The sequence below is a fragment of the Osmia bicornis genome, chromosome 15 (assembly GCF_907164935.1).
Source record: "Osmia bicornis bicornis chromosome 15, iOsmBic2.1, whole genome shotgun sequence".
NCBI lineage: Eukaryota > Metazoa > Arthropoda > Insecta > Hymenoptera > Megachilidae > Osmia > Osmia bicornis.
In genome coordinates this window covers 2,011,783-2,030,705 of record NC_060230.1, presented here as the reverse complement: position 1 = coordinate 2,030,705, position 18,923 = coordinate 2,011,783, and the positions used below count along the sequence as shown (strand labels likewise).

General features: G+C 36.8%; 5 protein-coding genes across 13 annotated transcripts; 3 read left to right on the top strand and 2 right to left on the bottom strand.

Moving 5' to 3' along the window:
• The first annotated feature begins 53 nt into the window (after positions 1-53).
• Positions 54-2,072, top strand: LOC114882843 (protein enabled homolog). Its single transcript, XM_029199942.2, has 8 exons — positions 54-296; positions 374-590; positions 663-813; positions 872-983; positions 1,072-1,125; positions 1,237-1,392; positions 1,460-1,584; positions 1,658-2,072. The coding sequence occupies exons 1-8, from the start codon at positions 200-202 to the stop codon at positions 1,829-1,831; spliced, it is 1,086 nt and encodes a 361-aa protein (XP_029055775.2). The 5' UTR covers positions 54-199; the 3' UTR covers positions 1,832-2,072.
• On the bottom strand, positions 1,850-11,794 carry LOC114882835 (probable ATP-dependent RNA helicase spindle-E). 5 transcript variants are annotated; one of them, XM_046288909.1, is made up of 9 exons: positions 11,709-11,794; positions 7,204-7,318; positions 6,893-7,106; positions 6,527-6,824; positions 5,995-6,452; positions 4,195-5,916; positions 2,997-4,133; positions 2,585-2,919; positions 1,850-2,511 (listed from the first exon to the last, which is right to left on the bottom strand). In XM_046288909.1, exons 3-9 carry the CDS (start codon positions 7,085-7,087, stop codon positions 2,373-2,375), a joined length of 4,284 nt encoding a protein of 1,427 aa, XP_046144865.1. In that variant the 5' UTR covers positions 7,088-7,106; positions 7,204-7,318; positions 11,709-11,794; the 3' UTR covers positions 1,850-2,372. The 5 variants fall into 5 exon arrangements, with proteins under 5 accessions (XP_046144865.1, XP_046144867.1, XP_029055751.1 ...); XM_046288911.1 differs by lacking the exon at positions 11,709-11,794 and adding an exon at positions 11,141-11,216 and having other exon boundaries at positions 6,893-7,118; XM_029199918.2 differs by lacking the exon at positions 11,709-11,794 and adding an exon at positions 11,141-11,216.
• On the top strand, positions 7,709-10,940 carry LOC114882836 (protein O-mannosyl-transferase 2). Its single transcript, XM_029199923.2, has 14 exons — positions 7,709-7,808; positions 7,890-7,973; positions 8,047-8,131; positions 8,189-8,293; positions 8,372-8,480; positions 8,556-8,824; positions 8,898-9,004; positions 9,077-9,269; positions 9,343-9,546; positions 9,606-9,757; positions 9,845-9,933; positions 10,001-10,149; positions 10,211-10,620; positions 10,692-10,940. Exons 1-14 carry the CDS (start codon positions 7,711-7,713, stop codon positions 10,795-10,797), a joined length of 2,160 nt encoding a protein of 719 aa, XP_029055756.1. The 5' UTR covers positions 7,709-7,710; the 3' UTR covers positions 10,798-10,940.
• On the top strand, positions 11,382-16,740 carry LOC114882838 (transmembrane protein 8B). Of its 5 annotated transcripts, none has more exons than XM_029199924.2 (6): positions 11,382-11,470; positions 13,093-13,348; positions 13,403-13,680; positions 13,865-14,488; positions 14,559-15,411; positions 15,491-16,740. In XM_029199924.2, the coding sequence occupies exons 2-6, from the start codon at positions 13,164-13,166 to the stop codon at positions 15,651-15,653; spliced, it is 2,103 nt and encodes a 700-aa protein (XP_029055757.1). In that variant the 5' UTR covers positions 11,382-11,470; positions 13,093-13,163; the 3' UTR covers positions 15,654-16,740. The 5 variants fall into 5 exon arrangements, with proteins under 5 accessions (XP_029055757.1, XP_029055759.1, XP_029055761.1 ...); XM_029199926.2 differs by lacking the exon at positions 11,382-11,470 and adding an exon at positions 11,510-11,778; XM_029199928.2 differs by lacking the exon at positions 11,382-11,470 and adding an exon at positions 11,923-12,011.
• Positions 16,376-18,831, bottom strand: LOC114882844. The gene is made up of 5 exons (XM_029199943.2): positions 18,349-18,831; positions 18,195-18,277; positions 17,698-17,884; positions 17,486-17,627; positions 16,376-17,404 (listed from the first exon to the last, which is right to left on the bottom strand). The coding sequence occupies exons 1-5, from the start codon at positions 18,442-18,444 to the stop codon at positions 17,001-17,003; spliced, it is 912 nt and encodes a 303-aa protein (XP_029055776.1). The 5' UTR covers positions 18,445-18,831; the 3' UTR covers positions 16,376-17,000.
• Positions 18,832-18,923: the final 92 nt, after the last annotated feature.

The window sequence follows — 18,923 nt, the reverse complement described above, 5'->3', positions numbered from 1 at the left end:
TGGCGATACTCCCAAACGAAGTGGAAAGCGATTAGCAGAGAGCTCGCTGCGTTCCCCCACCATCTTCCAACCTGCACGTCGCAGTTATGGACTCTGCTGAACTGCGGTATATATACATATAGGCAGATGTAGGGACAATTCAACATTACAGTGTAAAAAGTTATTTTAAAGTCTGAATTTAGCAAAGAAAGAAATAAAAATGCCAGCAGTAATTGTAGGCCCTCCTCAACGGAGTGAACAAATGTGGCAAGCATTAAAAGCTCACATTACAAGAGAAAGACAACGAAAGAAACAAGGTAACCTACTTTACATCGTTTTCATCGAACTCTCATTTTTATTTCAACTATTCAAGGTATATAAATTATTTACTTAGAACAAGAAGCAGATGCAGAAGAAGAACGGCAAAGAAAAGAAAGAGAGCGACAACAGAAACAAGATGTAATGACTTTAGGTGAAACCAGAGAACAGATTTCAAATCTTGAGAATGAACTGTCACAGTTGAAAGATGAAAAACATCAGTTATTTTTACAATTGAAAAAAGTTTTAAACGAAGATGATAACAGAAGACGGCAATTAATTAAAGAAACAAGGTTCATATATTTCTTAAAATTCAAAATATGCAATTCAATAATATGTCATAATCAGTTATTTTTATTGTGCAGTGTTTGCTCTGAAGTTTTAACAGCAGTAGGAGGATATCCTGGAACAGGTCCCAGAGTAGTTCATCCACAGTTATTCCTTCCACTACCAAGAAGTAGTAGTCCACTTTATAAAGTTGCTGTTGGTGCACCAACACACACTTTATTACCAACTGTAAGCTCAACTTGTATATCTATGTAAAACCAAGGTACTTTATAGTGTTTCTTCTTAGGGACCATTAAAAAGAACGCATAGTCCTTCACCACCACCACCAGCTTCTCCATACCATGCTGGCTATGGGTACAAACCAACACCAATTCCAAGTTATAATCCTCCACCTTCCAGTAAGTATATACAGATGCAGCAGTTGTGGACTTAAATGGTTATATGGAGAAAAGACAGCATTAAACGTAGATATTTATGCTTCTATAGAATCTGAGGAAGCAGCTAGGAGATCTGGCGATTCCCGAGCTGTTCTCTGGAACAGTGAGTGAATAAACCTTCTTTAATTTCCATGCTCTCTCTTTAAAAAAAATCATCGATTGATAACATTTGCATCGCTCGTTAACAATTAATTCATGGTGTATTATCTTGCAGAAAATAATCAGTATTCTGCATCCAATTTTTACTCGACCCCTACTGGTCAAAGTGTGTATAGTTACTCTGCGCCGAGTTCGCAACAGTCTCGAGAACCCGAACCTGCGAAATCTGTATACCTTTCGGGTAACAGAACATTGTCAACGCATCAGACAGGTACATCGTATCTTAATCTACTTCAAACTCATACCATAACAAATACATTATAATAATTTTCTGTTAGCTTATGTGACAAGTTTACATTCATTGGATCATAAAGGTGCCTATGGAGAAGATAAATTTTATTTGCGGCCAAGTAGCCATGTTACTGTTCATGGTGGGGCTATTCCGATTCAACAACCGCCACAGGTATCCACTTGTATTTAAATATATGTGTATTACGATATTTATGGTTGCATACTACGGTATTTGTTGTGAACAGGGTGCAAAAACCGGAGGAATTACATCAGGATATCCGGTGAGAGCACCGCAACCACCACCTGCTCCATACCCACCCCCACCGCCAGGTACGTATGTTAGCGCATCCGGTGCTAACGTTCCTGGCCGATTGTTATACACTCAGCCCGGTGCGCGTTATCTTCAGAGAGAAGTATAAAATATTAATTTATAATCATTTAAGTTGGGGTAATCTGAACATCATATATATTTTATAATCACAATCAGTCGTATCAAAACGTTTAAAAAAATATAACTAAAGCTGTTTATCAGGTTCACTTAATAAACTGTAAAAAAAAGCGTATTTTATATGTATCTAACTAAACGTCGTATACGCTATGTATAAATATGAAATATGTAGATATGTTACTTTATCAATAAATGTAACAGTATTATTTATATATCTTTCGGATTAAATAATTATCCGATGTAGTTAAATAAAAATATACCACCAATGATTTTATAAAGCTAGTTTAAATGACAATGTCATTTAATAGGAAACTAAAGTTCACGTAAATTCTCACGAAACAACAAAAATATGTAAACAAAACTGCTTTACATAAAAACAAAATTAAATATCACTCTTATTTACCTAGTATTTCTTAATATCGGTCAAATGTAAAAGTAACTGTCAATTAATAATAATAATACTAATACTTTCCTCCAACATTACACTACGTTTTTCGCCTTTATCTTATGATTTAAACTTTAATTCCTAACGTTTCCTCGTTCTGTCTGTGTTGCTTAGAGTACAAATGTCCACGAAGATCAAAAATATCAACTATCGTAACTTTGCATAATTTACAATGAATTTCAGTATTTTCAGGCTTTCTGGGATCCCTATTAAACAAAAAACAATATAAATTAATCAGAATAAGTTGAACAGATCTTCATATTTTAATAGTTTACTTACTCAATTGTTAATGATCGTAAATGTTTCACGTGTTCCGTAAGTTCTTGTAGTTCATTCGTTTCTTCCAAGTCCAATGCACTATGTAATCTATAAATGTTATTCTTGACCATATATTGCTTACTAGGTTGAAGAAGCAGAGATTCGTCGTACAAGTTCCATTTATCAAAATGATTGATTAATTCGGAAGTTCGTGGTTTCCTTTGTTTCTCAATTAATTTCAGTAATGCATCTTTAATTCTGTTTTGACAGATAATCATTTCTTCCATATTATCACTGCTTTCATAATGCTGGTTAATTTGTATTCCAATGTTCATCCAATGACGCAGTCTATTTATCTAGCAAAGGGCAACCAGAAAAACAATTAAAGTCTACTTAAATAAAAAAAAACACACATTTTGCATAGCATACTTACAAGTTGTAGATCATCAATGGTAATTTCAGCATCAAATTGAAGCTCTATATCGTGTTCTGGAAAAATACTTCTTTTGGTATTTGGTTCAGACCCTAATCCGCATAATGCACCAATGTAGTAAGTTCCGAAACTGTTTCGTCGCAATTCCATGTACGGTGTGAAAATTAATACCATCAGAGCAGTCAATCCAGGAAGTCGTGGCATTAGTGTTGTATTAAACAATGTCAAATTAGTGCCATTTGCATTTTGTGACACAGACCCAGCTACTAAAAGTCGCTGGAAGACGTCCTCCGGATCAGTGTCCAAAAGGACAGAGTTTACAGAATTTACAGCCATCTTTATTCTTTTATCTCTACCAGCCATAGTAAGATGAGTTAATTCAATTTCTAGCGGTGAAAATGGACCCCGTAAAGCCACCGTTGAACGACAATTATTAAATGAAGGTGGTTCCGGATAAATCGATGGCATGAAATCTTGATCGTATTGTAATTTTTCATAGTGATAACATTGTTGGTCCACCATATCTTCGTGTTGAATTCTTAGATCATGATTGAAACGTGAAAAGTAGTCTTCTTCTTTTCTTATTGCAAATCCCTTGTCAATGAGACACTGATTGATATTAGTTTCTTCTCCTTCTTCGTTCACATGTATAAGTTCCAATGAAATAACGCAATTAACAATGGAATAAATGTTACCATGTAGTCGACCTGGTTTGTTAACTAATACCCAGAAGAGACTGGATGCAGCTTCTGACCACTCGTCACTTAATGTACGCGCTATGGATGGCCGAACATGGGTTAACACACATTCCATGGCCAGTGCCGGAATATCAGCAATGTCGCTATCGTCTCTTAGACGTCTCAAATCACATAATCGACATTCACTCGAGTAACCATAATCAATGAAAAATAATTGGACCAATATTTCTGGTGATGTTACATGTCCTTCAACTACCGCCCGAAAATATGATTTGCAATTATTTTGTTCATATGGTGCAATCACAATCGTGCCGGTTTCTGGAGCTTCCGTGAGTGCTTCTAAATTATGCTTTTTGTAGATTGTTGAGTTTATAGCATTTAGTTTATACTTTATCGAAGAATCATACATCTGTACCCAGAAACGACCAGGATCCTTTAGCTGAAAATTTAATTATTAATTTAATAAAGTATTAAGATACAGTTTCGTTAAGGATACCTACATGCTGCATCACTATTGGAATTCGAGACACTCGTATACTCGGCAATACAGGTTTATTTTTATCTTTGACAAAATTTTCACATGTAAAATATGATTTTCTAACTAAGTTCATTTCTTCCGCTTGCTGCTCGGCTACATCCTCGTATAAAACAGGTATTTCTATAGGAATATTACACTGCCTCATCCTGACAGCTTTGTAAACAAAAGGAGATATTCTCTTTGTCATATTGTATTGAGTTTTAGCCACTTCATCATTAACAAATTGAACATATACTCGACTGGATGAATCAAAAGATACCTTGATCTTTTCAGCAGAGCACACTAAGTTATCTGCGAATATACCTTGAATTCTACGAGCATATAAAAGCCCAGGTTGTCTTAATGGCCAACCTTGTAAATATACTGTTTTCGATGGATCTAAACCACCTAACATTTTTGTTCCATTATATTCGCTTAACTGTCCCTCAGGATTATGTTTTAGAAAATAGTTCGGATAAAATGCACCAGCAATTGCAATCTTCAAAACGAACGGCCTTTCTGTTTCTTTCCAAACAACTTTGTTGAGTCCGACACTTTCTTGGATTCCCATCTTTTCTAATCTCATAGTTAATTCTGTAACAAGCGCTTTGACTTCACGCAATACTCTTATCTGTACATAATTTCTCCATGCCCATTTCTTTTCCGCGGCATCGCTGTTTATTCGACGATTTGCTTTTTCGCTGATCCATACTTTATAAACAGTCATAAATGCGACGCAATCGCTGCAAGAATTAGCAGACCAATTGAGTCTAGCGTCGTATGCCAGTAATTTCTGTTGAAAGGGACTGCTAAATAGATCTTTTACAGTTAGACTAGCTGCAATAATGATCGTATCTTTCAAAACGCTGAAGACATGACCCAACATCATTAATTTTGCCAGATTAATGTTCACTGGCAAATTCGCCATGATTCGACCAAGATCTGTTAGTTCTCCATCAAGGTGTTGAATTTCGTCGACTTTGTTAAGCAATGCGCCTGCTTCTTTCAATAGTAATATTGTCCTTTCTAAATTACTAAGATCGGGTGGATCAAGAGAAAGCGCTAAAATTGCTTTGGGTTCTCCCATATCTAACAACTTCGCTTTTAGGACTAAAGATTCCAACGGTGAACGTAACATTTCAGGAGACGCTTCTCGTGGCAATACGGTTTCATAAAATGCTTCTGGTACCAATCTGTATACTCTTCCATCCATTACTCGACCTGTACGACCCGCTCTCTGTTCACAATTTACCTTGCTTGCCCATTTTAATTCTAAGCATTGAAAATTCGTTTTTGGATCGATGATAAGTTGTTTCGTTAAACAGAAATCCATTACATATTTTACATCAGGCACCGTAACACTACTCTCAGCAATGTTTGTAGATAAAATAATACGACGGTAACCACGAGGAGGTTTTATAAAAATTCGTTGCTGTTCTTCAGTTGTAATTGATGAATGCAATATTACTATATCCCATTTAGCTTTTTCATGTTTCGGCAATGATAATATATTATGCATTTCTTCGATTTCGTGGATACCTGGTAAAAATATCAGGATCACGTGTCTTTCATAAGTATTTGTTTCTGGATCATAATTCGCATCATCAGCTTTCAGATCCACGTCGTCAAGAACTTTTATTAGATTAACACAAAACTCCAACATTTTGATTGAAACACTTGGTTCAGTAGCAGAAACTTGAGGCAACTGTAATAAAACATAAATACACTGAAACTTATTCAATTAAAAATATAATTATATTCAATAATTATATGAAGTATTTACCGGCCCTAATCCATCCATTTGGCAAAGGTAATAAGAAGTAATATTAAAATAACTTTTTTTAGCGATATCAACAATAGGTGCAGGTGCAAGTTTGTTTCCTACAGGTGAGGAAAAATATTTGGCAAATCTGTCTACTTCAAATGTGGCAGACATCAGAATTACTTTCACCGAACGTGAATTCGTGCGTAATAATTTTCGAACAAGAAGAAGTAGAAAATCCATATCTTGATCTCTTTCATGAACTTCATCAAGTACCACATGGGTATATTCTAACATATTTTTTGCATTTATTAATTTATGTAGAAGAACACCAGTTGTACAATATGTCAAACGTGTATCTTTACTGGTGTGATTTATCAAACCCACTTGATATCCAACAAGACTACCTACTGGCCACTCTCTTTCCTGACTAACACGTTTTGCAATGCTTATAGCAGCAAGTCTTCTAGGCTGTGTGACTATAAAATACAATGATACATGTGAAAATTTTATTTAAACAAAATTAAACATTCTTATAAATGCAATTAGTTACCTATGATGTTGCAGTGAAGCTTCTTTTTATAACAGGAATCTAGAATAAATTGTGGCACCTGTGTAGTTTTACCACAACCAGTTGGACCTTGAATCACTACTACTGAATTTGTATCAATCATAGATGTTATTTGATTTTTATTAGCATTAATTGTTAAACCAGGCTTTGGGCGGTAAGCAAAATCATAAGTGGAATAAATCTTCATTGTTTCTTCAATATTTGTATCTTGCACAGCTGCTGTACCTTGTGATATAAGTTCTAGGTTGTTCTGATTATTTCCATTATAGTAGCTTGCTGACTAAAAATACATAAAGTTAAATAGAAAAAGGTTCCATCAAATTTTATTTAAGCTGCAAATTAATATACCTCCAAAAGTTCATCTTCCTCTTTTTGTACATATTCCTTTACATAATCTGTTCCTCTCCCTATATGCTTTATATTTACGTTTAATTTTGCATCTAATAAGGACATATCTTTTGGTAACTGCCTCCGACTCGATGGTCCTGGCAGTATTTTTCTTTTAAATGTAGCGTTTGCATTAAAAAGATTTAAATAATCCATTTCACCGGAATATTTACGTCTAAAAACAATACTAAATACACTTATCATACAACGTTAAATAATATATATAAAACCATATTTTCATTCATAACGATTATATAATTATTATTGTATACCTTTCAAGTTTTTCGATGCCTTGTCCCTTTTTCAATAATTAAAACAATACATTCCTATTTCTTTGTTAGAATCTCCACGTGCTATACTTTACCTTGCAAGCAGTCTGAATGGAGTCTGAAATGAAACTATTGTTTAGTATCAATTGAAATGTTGACCAACAAGTAAATACAATATACTTTTGTTATAATTTTTGTATACTAAAAAAATAGATAAATTTTATACATTTATTATGAATATTAAATTCGCATGTTACCAAAAATAAATTAGAAACTTGAGTAAGGATGGTTCATTTTTTAAGTGTGCACACCTGTAACGCAATAGCGGTACTTCGAATGTATCCTGAAGAATTGGGAACTGGTTAAGCAATACGGTTCTGTTGTTGTAGCATATTATTCAAATATTTTACATTGTTAGAATAATTGTTTACCTTGATTTGATTTTATTCGTTCAACGGTATATAATACTGAGTAACCTAAGTGGTTATAAAATTAAAAATAGAAAACAGTATGAAGAATGCAACTAATTCAGAAAGTATTCACAAAATAAAAAATGAACATTTATACAAGCAGCAATCAAATAAAGAAACACAGAAAAGGACAGATTTGTACGTATAATTATATTTTAATTTATCTCATACATGTATATTTTCTGATAATAATGCAATTTTGTTAATATGTTTATATAGAAGTTGGTGGCTACTATTTGGAATTATTATAATACTAACAGCAGGAACAAGATTTTATAAAGTTGCAGAGCCCCAGCATGTTTGGTAAGATATTTGTAAAAATATAATGGTATGTTATAAATGTATAGACAATTTCTATAAGCTTTTAATGTTTTAGTTGGGATGAGACTCATTTTGGTAAGATGGGAAGTTGGTACATAAATAGAACATTCTTTTTTGATGTTCATCCTCCACTTGGAAAGGTAAATAATACGAGAAGAAATTTATGTATATTAAGAATTAACATTATCAATTTTTAGATGTTAATAGCATTATCTGGATATTTAACTGGATATGATGGAACATTTCCCTTTGAGAAACCAGGGGATAAATTTGAAAATGTTAAATATATTGGTATGAGAATAGTAAGTTCCTTTTAAAATGAATAAAAGGTATTCACATATCATGGTATAGAATTTAATCTAAATGTTTATATGTTTTAGTTTTGTACGTGTTTAGGTGCATCTATTGTCCCTTTATCTTATCTCATTGTATGGGACTTGACAAAATCTGTTAAGGCAGCTGTATTTTCTGCATTATTTATCTTGTTTGGTACATATGTTATGTTTTCAGTGCTTTAATCATTTGTAAAAAAGATATATGCTTATCAATAATCATGCATTTCAGATGTGGGGCTACTGACATTGAACCAATATATTTTATTGGATCCCATACTCTTATGCTTCATGATGTGTGCAACTTGGGGAATGGCGCATACTGGTTCACTTCGTGATGAACCATTCACGTGGAAATGGTGGGGTTGGTTATCATTCACAGGAATATCACTTGCATGTACAATTAGTGTAAAATTTGTTGGTTTATTTGTCGTACTTTTGGTTGGACTGTATACCGCTTTTGAATTATGGAGAGAATTAGGAGATCTTACAAAACCTATTGTAAGTTTCTCAAACTGGTTATTTCCAAAATGATTATTTTAAGCATGTATTTACATATATTCACTTATTACAGACGTATGTAGCGAAGCATTTATTAGCGCGATGTATTTGTCTGATTTTATTACCGATATTGTTATACATGTTATTTTTTTACATCCATCTTACTGTTTTAAATAAAAGGTAAACAAATTACTTATATATAATAATACTGTATATTTTAAGTACATATCACATTAATTTGAAACATTTTAGTGGAAGTGGAGATGGATTTTATAGTTCTGAATTCCAGTCCTTATTAGAAGGAAATTCATTGTACAATGCAACCATGCCACGGCAATTGGCTTATGGGGCTACAATTACGTTAAAAAATCACCGTACTGGTGGTGGATATTTACATTCTCACTGGCATCTTTATCCTGAGGGTGTTGGAGCTAGACAGCAACAAGTATTAATCTATCTATTTCATATATTTTTACAACATATGTGAATAGAATACTATAATGTATTTTTTTCTTTAGATCACAACTTATTCGCATAAAGATGATAATAATTTATGGTTGGTAAAAAAATTTGATACTGACGATATTCCACCGGAACCAGTATTAGTAAGACACGGTGATCTCATACGCTTAGAGCATGTTATTACACGACGTAATTTACATTCACATAAGGAAATTGCGCCTATTTCTAAGAAACACTATCAAGTTACTGGATACGGTGAGGTAAGACAAAATCATTTATTGCTATATTCTATTATAACATTATACGATTGTATTTTTAGAATGGTACTGGCGATGCCAATGATGTATGGAAAATCATGATAATAAACGGTAAAGATGGTGATGTGATCGAAACGGTAACAAGTAAATTAAAGTTTGTGCACTATCTACATCATTGCGTTCTAACGTGTAGCGGCAAAACATTGCCTAAATGGTTAGCTGTAATGTCTTATAAATTTCCAAACAGAAGAAAATGAAATAATATTTTAAAACTGCTGTAATTTTTGTGTGTAATCTATAGGGCATACAGTCAGCAAGAAGTCTCTTGTAACCCAAACATGAGAGATAAAAATGCGCTATGGAACATTGAAGATAATAACTATGCAAAGTGTTAGTATTTTGATATTCATAATTCCTCAATGTTTTATAATGCATATTTATTAATGTCTTTTGATAGTACCAAACGTTAGTTTCCAAGTATATGCGCCAGGATTTTTGGATAGATTTTTCGAGTCGCATGCAGTCATGTTGCAAGGAAATTCAGATTTGAAAGTAAAGGAAGGAGAAGTATCGTCGCGCCCTTGGCAGTGGCCCATTAATTATAGGGTAAGCCTTACAGCTATAAAAGACACAATCAGTAAAACATAATCAAAATCGAACATTTCAGGGTCAATTTTTTTCTGGCAGTGATTTAAGAATATATTTACTCGGTAATCCGATTATATGGTGGAGTAATATCGTATTCTTAATACTTTTTATTATATTATATATTCATGCATGTGTACGGCAACAACGTGGTTGCGTGGAAAGTCCTGCTGTCCTTGAACAAAGGAATAGGATAGTAAATGCAGGAAAGTGGCTCTTCATTGGCTGGATATTGCATTATGCACCATTTTGGGCAATGAGTAGAGTCTTATATTTCCATCATTATTTCCCAGCTTTATTGTATAGTTCAATGTTAACTGGAATAACTCTGAATTATGTTATCGACAGTTTACTTATTTTATTTCCAAATAGAATTGGAAATGTTTTTTATCATACAATAGTGGGTACTGTTATTTCAAGTACTGTATATAGGTACGAGGAATTAAACGAATCTTCATTAGTAAATTTAATGACAAAATTTTACATTATGCGTTTTGTTTCAGTTTTTACTTATTTTCTCCATTGGCTTATGGTATGGTAGGTTCCTCTTCGTCAGACCCTGACAATCCAATGCATTCTCTAAGATGGATGGATACTTGGGAATTTTAACAAAGTACTTTTGTTAAGCAAGTAAAATGTTTCAAGTAACAAGGTATCATAGATCTATTTATAAGTTTTCTTAAAGAGATAATAATTTGTACATATCAATTTTTTATACGTCTTTTATAAATATAACAAAATTTTTAATAAAACTTCACTTGTATATTATTAAATATCTATTTCAGATATTTTATATGTTTTTATAAGAAATTTCAATTGCCCAGAATAATTTCGAAATCGTAGAAAAAGGATTATGGTATACCGATGAGAAAAGAGCGCTGTACAAACACCCACGAGGCGAAAATGCTTTAAAACCTTTCGAACAAGCAGTCTACTCAGCTGATCGACTCACGTGTTGGAACTGCGCCTCGACGATGCGACACCGTCTCGATTCACTTTTAAGTGCCTGATTAAACGGAAATCTTGTCTCGTTTGGGATATCTCGTTTTATCTCGCGAGATTATTTAAGCACGAGTTCAGAATGTTCAGCGGCCGCTTGACGTCACCGTTTCTACCAGTTGTACCGTTGTGAACGCGTTTACCGGTGAATTAAAATCTTTCTGCGGCGAACGATCAATAAACGGCTCCCGGGGATTTTCAGTCGGTCGAGCGGCCACGAACGCTCTCTCACGTGAGATCAGGAATAGCTGTTAAAGGGACCACGTGTTCCTACGAGTTCCCGGTACGTGTTCGCGCATATCTGTATCTACGTAAAAAACAGCACAATTTATTTTATCAATAATCGCACAGTCCACCGATAAAGCAATAAGCTTCTAGTAAAGTTTCAACTTCCGCTCAAGATTGTATTCTGTTCTTTTAAATCACTCGGAGCGAAAATATGACCGTGAAAATCTATGAAAATCTATGCTAACGTAAATTAATCGACAAGTGTTGAATAATAGTTAAGTTTGTTCGCTTACCCGTCTACTTGGTCAACGTTTGACTAACATTATCGAAAATATCCGGCCGGCGCAAAAGGGTCAGAAGACGGTACGTGAAATTCGCGCGCTAACTTCGATTGGCTGGACAACTTGTCTGTTCGTTGAAAGTTTGAAGTGAACGCATTGTTTAGAACACTTGTTGCTGAACCGATTGAAGATAATCGGTGGCTTAAACTTTGATGAGCTGGCATCGTTTCCGACCCTCTTCTCTTTTCTGCGCGCGTGTCTGTGTGTGCGAAATGATTATGAACTCGCATAACAACGTTAATAGAAAGCAAACGTGTAAGTGTGTTGACACGAGCAAGTAATGTTAACACTGTACCATTGTAAATTGCCGCGTTACCGTGCGGTTACTTTAAACTTGTTTCTTCAGTTTCTTTCAAGAGATTGAACGTGACGTGATTCGGGCACGCTGCGTTACCCCGTAAATCACGATAATTAATCTCTTCGTTCCACTTCTGAAACTAGTGATTGATGTACCGTGCATTGTTCTCTCGTTGCAAAGAGCGTGTAGACGTTCAGCGATATTCTTGAATTGAAATACACTCCTCAAATGATTCGTACAGGATCAAACGCCGATTTAAATCCATTGTAACACGTTCGTCGACAAGTGTTTCGAATTCAAGCTGGCAATAGTTAGTTGTTGGCGTTCAATTCATAAGTGGTCGTATTATAGGAAATCAATTTTCCATGCATTATTTACCAGACTGGGTTCAATTGTAAGGTAGATTAATTTATTTCAAGTGGTTTCGTTTAATAATCGGAATTCAAGGAAACTGCATCTGTTTTATTTGTCTTCCGAACGATTTTACTGATAATATTTTTGTCTGATCGGTTCATGGGTCACCAGATACTCATTCTATAATCTATTTTTCTGTTGATAAATATGCTCGCTCTAACTGTGTCAGAAAGTATTTGTTATATCGTTTAAGGGTTACTCTGAAAGTTTTGAGAATTGCAATCAAAGTAATAGACTACTTGCGACCAGCTAAAGATACTCCACAATGTTGCCAAGATTGAATAGAAATTCAACGAGATTTTGTCTACCGTCTACCGTCTGTAACTTGTCTGATAAGCTATCGCTTCTTCGAAGCGCAGGAAGCGCGCGAATTAACAATGGAATCTGACCTATTTCATCATTAATATCGCGCGAATCTTCTTCAAGTGCCTGAAACGAGTCTCGTAAAGAGCCGACCGGCGAAGGTGTAGCTCCTGTTACTTCATTTCCTCTGCTCTGAATTACCACGAATTAGAATATTTCCTCATTGACCGTGTAACGTTACACCGATCTTATCTTGAACCGCGGTTAATACATCCGCTCGTTGGTCTGAATTGTTTGAAATATGAAATGTTTCTCTTCCAGGAGACGTCGGTGCAAGAATAGTTTGTTAAGTACAAAGGGCTTGTTATGTGGCGGATCGTAGGATTTATAATATGCGAGACAGCGTAGCGGTCTTTACACTATCATGGATCCTTTTTGCGATACAACCAGGACTATGCGGCAAACTGGAGCGTATTGCTCAACAACCGAACAACGTCCTCGACGATTACCATGCCTACCGTCATATTTCGATCGTCCACTTCAATATACCGGACTCCACTGTCAGGGTTGCGTTCAAGTAAGTATCCAAAAGAGTCCCTAAAGTAGACGATTCTTAATATCTCATTTTTAGGTTCACTGTAAAAGAAGAGAAAACTGGAGGAATAGGTAAATGCGCGGCAAAGAACGTCTCTCTGTTTCTAAAATCCGGTAGCCTGCCGTTTGTCCGGCCGGATGGATCGAAGATAGCGGCGAGGCTGATGAAAGGAAGACGCGGGTATTATTCCTTGGATATGGAAAGCAACGGTGATGAATATAGGATTGAAATTGAAGCGCCTTCGCCGGGTGATTGGTACGCCATTGCTTTTCGATCCTGGAGCGATCCTGACAATGGAAAAATCACTCAGCAAGGTGAATTACTTAAAATTAAAAGTAAATTAGTAAATTAAAAGTCTTATGGGGGCCCTAGGTGGTCGCCTAGTCTGCCTAGGCCCAGGGGCCAGATGAGGGCCCCGGGACCTCTAACCAACACGCCAGGACCCTCGACAAATTAGGAGTACCTACAGAGATTAATAATATATATTTTTCTTCATAGGTCTCGGTGCGTCCTGCGACACGGTGCTAGATGCTGAACTACTCGTGGAGTCTGCCTTAGTAGTATTACCGATGGATCCGAAAGGAGAGCACAAGGTGCACATGAACAAAAGCATAGATTCCGCGGTGATGCAGCTGTTCATGCCCGACGAATTCGTAGATTCCAGTCTCCTCTTGAAATCCAGCTGCGGAGAAGAATGTAAAATAGTGGTACACGTGACTGCCGATGATCATCTCGCGGGAACTATCCTGAATTCAACGAATGCCAGCGTGTTCTTTAAGCCTTACTCGGACGCCCTTCACTACGTTACCCTTCGTTTGCTCTCTGGAGAATCGTCAGACGTGGTCCTACAATTGATCGATGATACACCTCTTGATTCGAGTCAAGTGATCACGGTGGACTTGATGAGGAGATCCTTGCCAGATTTCTTCCTTTTCGACTACGAGCATTTGAAAGAGAATAGCACGAAACCCTCGGCGTTCAACCTCACCGCGGATACCTTGTCCGTCCTCAGTTTTGAGATTGGCCGAGTGTACGACGTCGGTGGAACGTTGACCGTAGGGTTCAAGCTGGTCGAAGAGAAGGAGAAGAAAAACGTTGTTGTAGCCGTGTGTATTTCATTAGGTTAGAAGATTGAGAACAGAAAGTTTGCGCATATTACAAAAACGTACATGTACATGTATATTTTAAATAGGTTACTACTCGAACATCACTGCCGGTGGAGGGTGCTCTCGTATGGGGAACACAACTGCGGCTGACATTTATGTGAACAGTACAGGGCCATCCACCCTTAACGCACCGTTTCCAGAGCCAGGCGTATGGCATATTACCTTGAAGGCATTTTGCTTAGAAGAGAATTGTCTCTGCATCAAAAGTTGTATAAACGAGACCGCGTGCGAGGATTGCGACTGCATGGGTCCTTGCGACGCCAGGGTGGAGAGCCGCATTTCCTCCTCGCCGTGCATCGAGGGTCGCTGCAATTCGAGAGGAAAGTGCATGCACTACATGAGCGGAGGCTTCGTGTTCGCCGCGTGTCATTGTACAGGCGCTTATCGAGGATTCGACTGCGCGGACGACGCTTACGTCCTCAGCAATAGCGACATCATTGTCCGTGTCCTGTTGCTGACGTTCAGCAACCTGGCGTTTATCGGCTCGATATACGTTGCCGTGCGCAGGGAATATTTTACAGAGGCTATTGTTTACGCGGCTGTGATGTTCTTCTCCACGTTCTATCACGCCTGCGAGGCCGGGGAGGATGTTTACAGCATGTGCATAATGAGATTAAGCGTGTTGCAGTTCTGTGACTTCTTCAACGCCCTCCTGTCCATCTGGGTGACCCTGGTGGCGATGGCTTCCTTTGGACCAAAGCTTACCGCATTTTGTCAAATAACCGGCGCCGTTGTTCTCGCCATGAGCGCTGAAATGGACCGCACAGCCCTCTGGGTGTTCCTTTTGCCAGCTGTAAGCGGCTTCGCTTTGATCGGATTCTCTTGGGGATTGAGGTGCAGGAGGAGAGGCACCGTTCGTTATCCATTACGTCCTTATAGGTAAGCATGGTTCCTTCAACGATTAGAAATATGATACGATGGCGGTGTTATACAATGGGACGTTAATTTATGTTCACAGAAGCATTTATTTTCCGGCTGGTCTCCTTCTAGTCTCCCTTGGTCTGGTCTGCTACGCGTTCCTGCAAACGCGAAAGAATTACTACATTGTTCACAGTCTGTGGCACGTGTGCGTCGCCATAGGAGTCGTGTTACTTTTACCTAAGCGACAGTACATGAAATGATTGTTATGTAAAAAATGTTAACGTACCTCTATAGTGAAAGTTGTTGAATTTTAGAGAAAGAAATTCGAATGCTTCGTCGTCAATTTCATAGGGACGAGTACGAGAATGTTGACATTAACAAAGGTGCTCGTAGGTGATTGTACATTTAATGTATATTGTAATTAATCAGAGGATCTTATTCTTATAAAAGAAACGAATGACGTTTATAAATAGGGGGAATTTTAGCAATTAAATGCGTCGAAAGAGGCAATACGAACGTAACGACAGTATTAATTACTTCGAAATCGCGTAATTAGCTAGCACGAAAATTGTTTACCTCGAGATAACAGATGACTTATTCGACTTATCAATATTCACGATGCAATACGAATAATTGAAATGCTAGCTAAGGACCAAACGATGTTCCAAATACGTACATGTGTTAGAATGATAATGAAAAAAATTATCGAATATTTTTCTGTGAAAGGAAAAATCGCATTTTACTAATGTGTATGTATCATAATGCTTTACAATTTATCTAAGAACCCAAGAGTTCACTATTTTTGGGAACTTAAGTTCCTATTTCAACGTCGATCGTTCAAGCGACGATATCAATTTTAGACAATTCGTTTCACTTTTATCTTAGGAATGAAGACCTCGCACGCATATTGCTTGTAACCCTTTCACTGCATACAATTATAATTATTCACTTGCTACCTTATGCAATTAACACAATATTGATACTGCTTAGAATGTTTTTTTTTTCTTACAGTTATTCACTGATGTGCAGTGAAAGGGTTAAGGAAAAGAAATGGAAACTATATATTTGTAAAAGATTAGTGTACAGATCGGGAGTCGTAGACCGCGTCTACCTTGTTCTAACGTCAACAAACAACGAGATAGCAGAGATCGTTATGCTCATTTATCTTACACGAAGATCCTGCAAGAAACAAGTGTTCGCAACGAATGAAAGTTGTCTCGTTACACGGTAAAGTGCGTTGAGTAACGATACATCGTCGCTTCACGCGATGACAATTTCACTTTTCTTGCTTCGCGCGTGTGTAAGATGTGAAACAGAAATAATAATTATACAAGAACAATCATTGTACACGTGTGTGCTTTAATTTCTCGAGTTGCCTGCAACTGTTTCACCTGCGATTAACAACTAAGATCTCTTCGTTGGGAACCGGGGTCATTCTACGTTTACTTCAGCCATACATAAACGAAACGTGAACTTATGGAATAATCTAATACTTGTTTCGTTTTTATGGCGTTCAAGTATCTTTAGTAACATTTCTGTACATTTCCTTAACATTTTCAACGCTTCAATTCTAAACTAAAATGCTTCTGTACGTTGATTTTTAAGAATTACAACGTTCCAGTTCCCGTGGGGCTCGTGATTTCAGTGTTAACCGAGGAGACAGTTGCGATTACGTTTGATAACAGGGACAGCATGGTCTCCATAGAAAATCCGCAATGGGGATAAGCACGCGAGCAACTTCGACCGTTTTTCCCTGCTTCGATAGCTTCTTCTATCGCGGTACCCTCCATAGCGGTGCGGAAAATCTGATTCGTTGTAACGGTGTTGATCATGCGATCGAAGGACGACACTTTCTCGTCGTCGTTTAATTGATTCCCTTCTCTGACGGACGATGCTGCCTGTTGCGAATACGTGCACACAGCTCGTTGCATGCAAGATGTAGTGTCGATTCCGTGACGTGCTAACACGTCGTCTAATTTAGTCATAATTTGAGTGATGCCGCTATCTTCACCTGAAATTAATTACACTAGTAGTATGGTTTACCTGTAATTCTCAAAACTTTCAGAATGCAATGCCATTTCATTTAACTTACTTCTTGCATAATGACCATAAGTTCCAGATAGAACGTACAGCAATTTAGGAATGATGAGGATGGAACCTATTCCTATAATGGCGCCTAATAGTAGGCCACCCAAGTCTATCTTCGTGGGCGCGTAAGTCGATACCCCGTAACCCTATACGTGTATAAATTCTCATTTTATTAGATTTTACATAAGAAATTTTGATTAAAGGAAACTGCCTTACACTTCCTGTGGTACCAAGATTCGTGAAACCAAATCGAGCATCCTGGCTGCGATCCATAATACTGTTGGATTCCGTGTCACCTCGTTTCGTCGACGTCTCGCTTCGCAGCTCTACTTGAGAAGGCATGGCTATTTGATCCTGCGATTTTCCGTTCTTCTCCAAATAAACCATTGAACTCGGGACAAACCTGAAAAGTAGTACAATTATTGTATTAGTCAATTTGTTCAAAATTGACTAGCACAGTAGAAGTAGTATGACCTAAATAAAGATATTAACACGTTGAGCACAATAGTACAGCTTAATGAAAGATGTTAACACTTTGTCATAGTAGAAATACTATGGCTTAATTAAAAATATTAACACATTGACTATCATGGAGGTCAGTGGTGATCAAGGCTACAAATTTAATATAAAATAAGTATGGAAAAGAATTTTAAATGAACTCATTTACTTTCATACTGATCAACGTGTTAAATAAAATTAAAAATCTCTCTTACCCTCCATCATCAAACTTTGGATTCCCCCTGACAACCACTGCTGATGAAATTAGGATCAAAACGATGCCTTGACAATTCAACATCTATGAAAATAAGTTAAAAAACAATACTGTTATTAACGAGACAAATGTTTCAATGTGCAAAAAAAGTGTACCTTGAATAAACGTGAAAAGCAGATGCTTTTTGTAAGGGCGTGTCGTGTGGATCGGTTTTGAAGAAACTGAACGAGAACAACGTGGTTTTGTGGCATATATAGTCGTGCACCTACTCCCGATGGTCACGACATGACAAACCATGGACAATAATTGGAGCCGGTGGTTTCGCTTTCATTGTTAGATTTTCATGGGGACGCCATCCACGGGTGCGTGACTCGTTCGTCTCTCCTGAAGTAACAGGAGGACGTTAAACTGTCGCCACGAATCACTCGCGATGGGTATTGTTGTTGTGCAGGCAAGCATCTGCTTAAATCGTAGAAACTTCTTTTAAATATTTCGCAAGAACCCTTACAAATGATTTGTTAACCATTTAGATAGCGAGCCAGAGACAAAACAGAGGCAATTTTACCCTTATTATTTTACCTGATTTACAGGTACAAGGGTCACATTTAATTCTAGACCTTTTGTTCTTTAAACTTCAGATCTACATTATTTTTTTCCATATACCAAAATTTTAAGTCTAGATCACTATTTTCCCCTAACAGTTTAACGTTAAATACTATCCTTACTGATT

Coding starts and splice junctions, on each gene's coding strand:
- LOC114882843 (XM_029199942.2), top strand. CDS start 200: ATGCCAGCAGTAATTGTAGGCCCTCCTCAACGGAGTGAACAAATGTGG. Junction 591..662: donor CAATTAATTAAAGAAACAAG/GTTCATATATTT, acceptor TTTATTGTGCAG/TGTTTGCTCTGAAGTTTTAA. Junction 1,393..1,459: donor ATTGTCAACGCATCAGACAG/GTACATCGTATC, acceptor ATTTTCTGTTAG/CTTATGTGACAAGTTTACAT.
- LOC114882835 (XM_046288909.1), bottom strand. CDS start 7,087: ATGGATTATTTAAATCTTTTTAATGCAAACGCTACATTTAAAAGAAAA. Junction 6,825..6,892: donor AGGAAGATGAACTTTTGGAG/GTATATTAATTT, acceptor ATGTATTTTTAG/TCAGCAAGCTACTATAATGG. Junction 4,134..4,194: donor TTCCAATAGTGATGCAGCAT/GTAGGTATCCTT, acceptor TTAAATTTTCAG/CTAAAGGATCCTGGTCGTTT.
- LOC114882836 (XM_029199923.2), top strand. CDS start 7,711: ATGAAGAATGCAACTAATTCAGAAAGTATTCACAAAATAAAAAATGAA. Junction 9,270..9,342: donor TTGGAGCTAGACAGCAACAA/GTATTAATCTAT, acceptor TTTTTTCTTTAG/ATCACAACTTATTCGCATAA. Junction 9,547..9,605: donor AAGTTACTGGATACGGTGAG/GTAAGACAAAAT, acceptor TTGTATTTTTAG/AATGGTACTGGCGATGCCAA.
- LOC114882838 (XM_029199924.2), top strand. CDS start 13,164: ATGCGAGACAGCGTAGCGGTCTTTACACTATCATGGATCCTTTTTGCG. Junction 13,349..13,402: donor ACTGTCAGGGTTGCGTTCAA/GTAAGTATCCAA, acceptor TCTCATTTTTAG/GTTCACTGTAAAAGAAGAGA. Junction 13,681..13,864: donor TGGAAAAATCACTCAGCAAG/GTGAATTACTTA, acceptor TTTTCTTCATAG/GTCTCGGTGCGTCCTGCGAC.
- LOC114882844 (XM_029199943.2), bottom strand. CDS start 18,444: ATGCCACAAAACCACGTTGTTCTCGTTCAGTTTCTTCAAAACCGATCC. Junction 17,885..18,194: donor CCAAAGTTTGATGATGGAGG/GTAAGAGAGATT, acceptor ACTACTTTTCAG/GTTTGTCCCGAGTTCAATGG. Junction 17,628..17,697: donor ATCTTGGTACCACAGGAAGT/GTAAGGCAGTTT, acceptor ATACACGTATAG/GGTTACGGGGTATCGACTTA.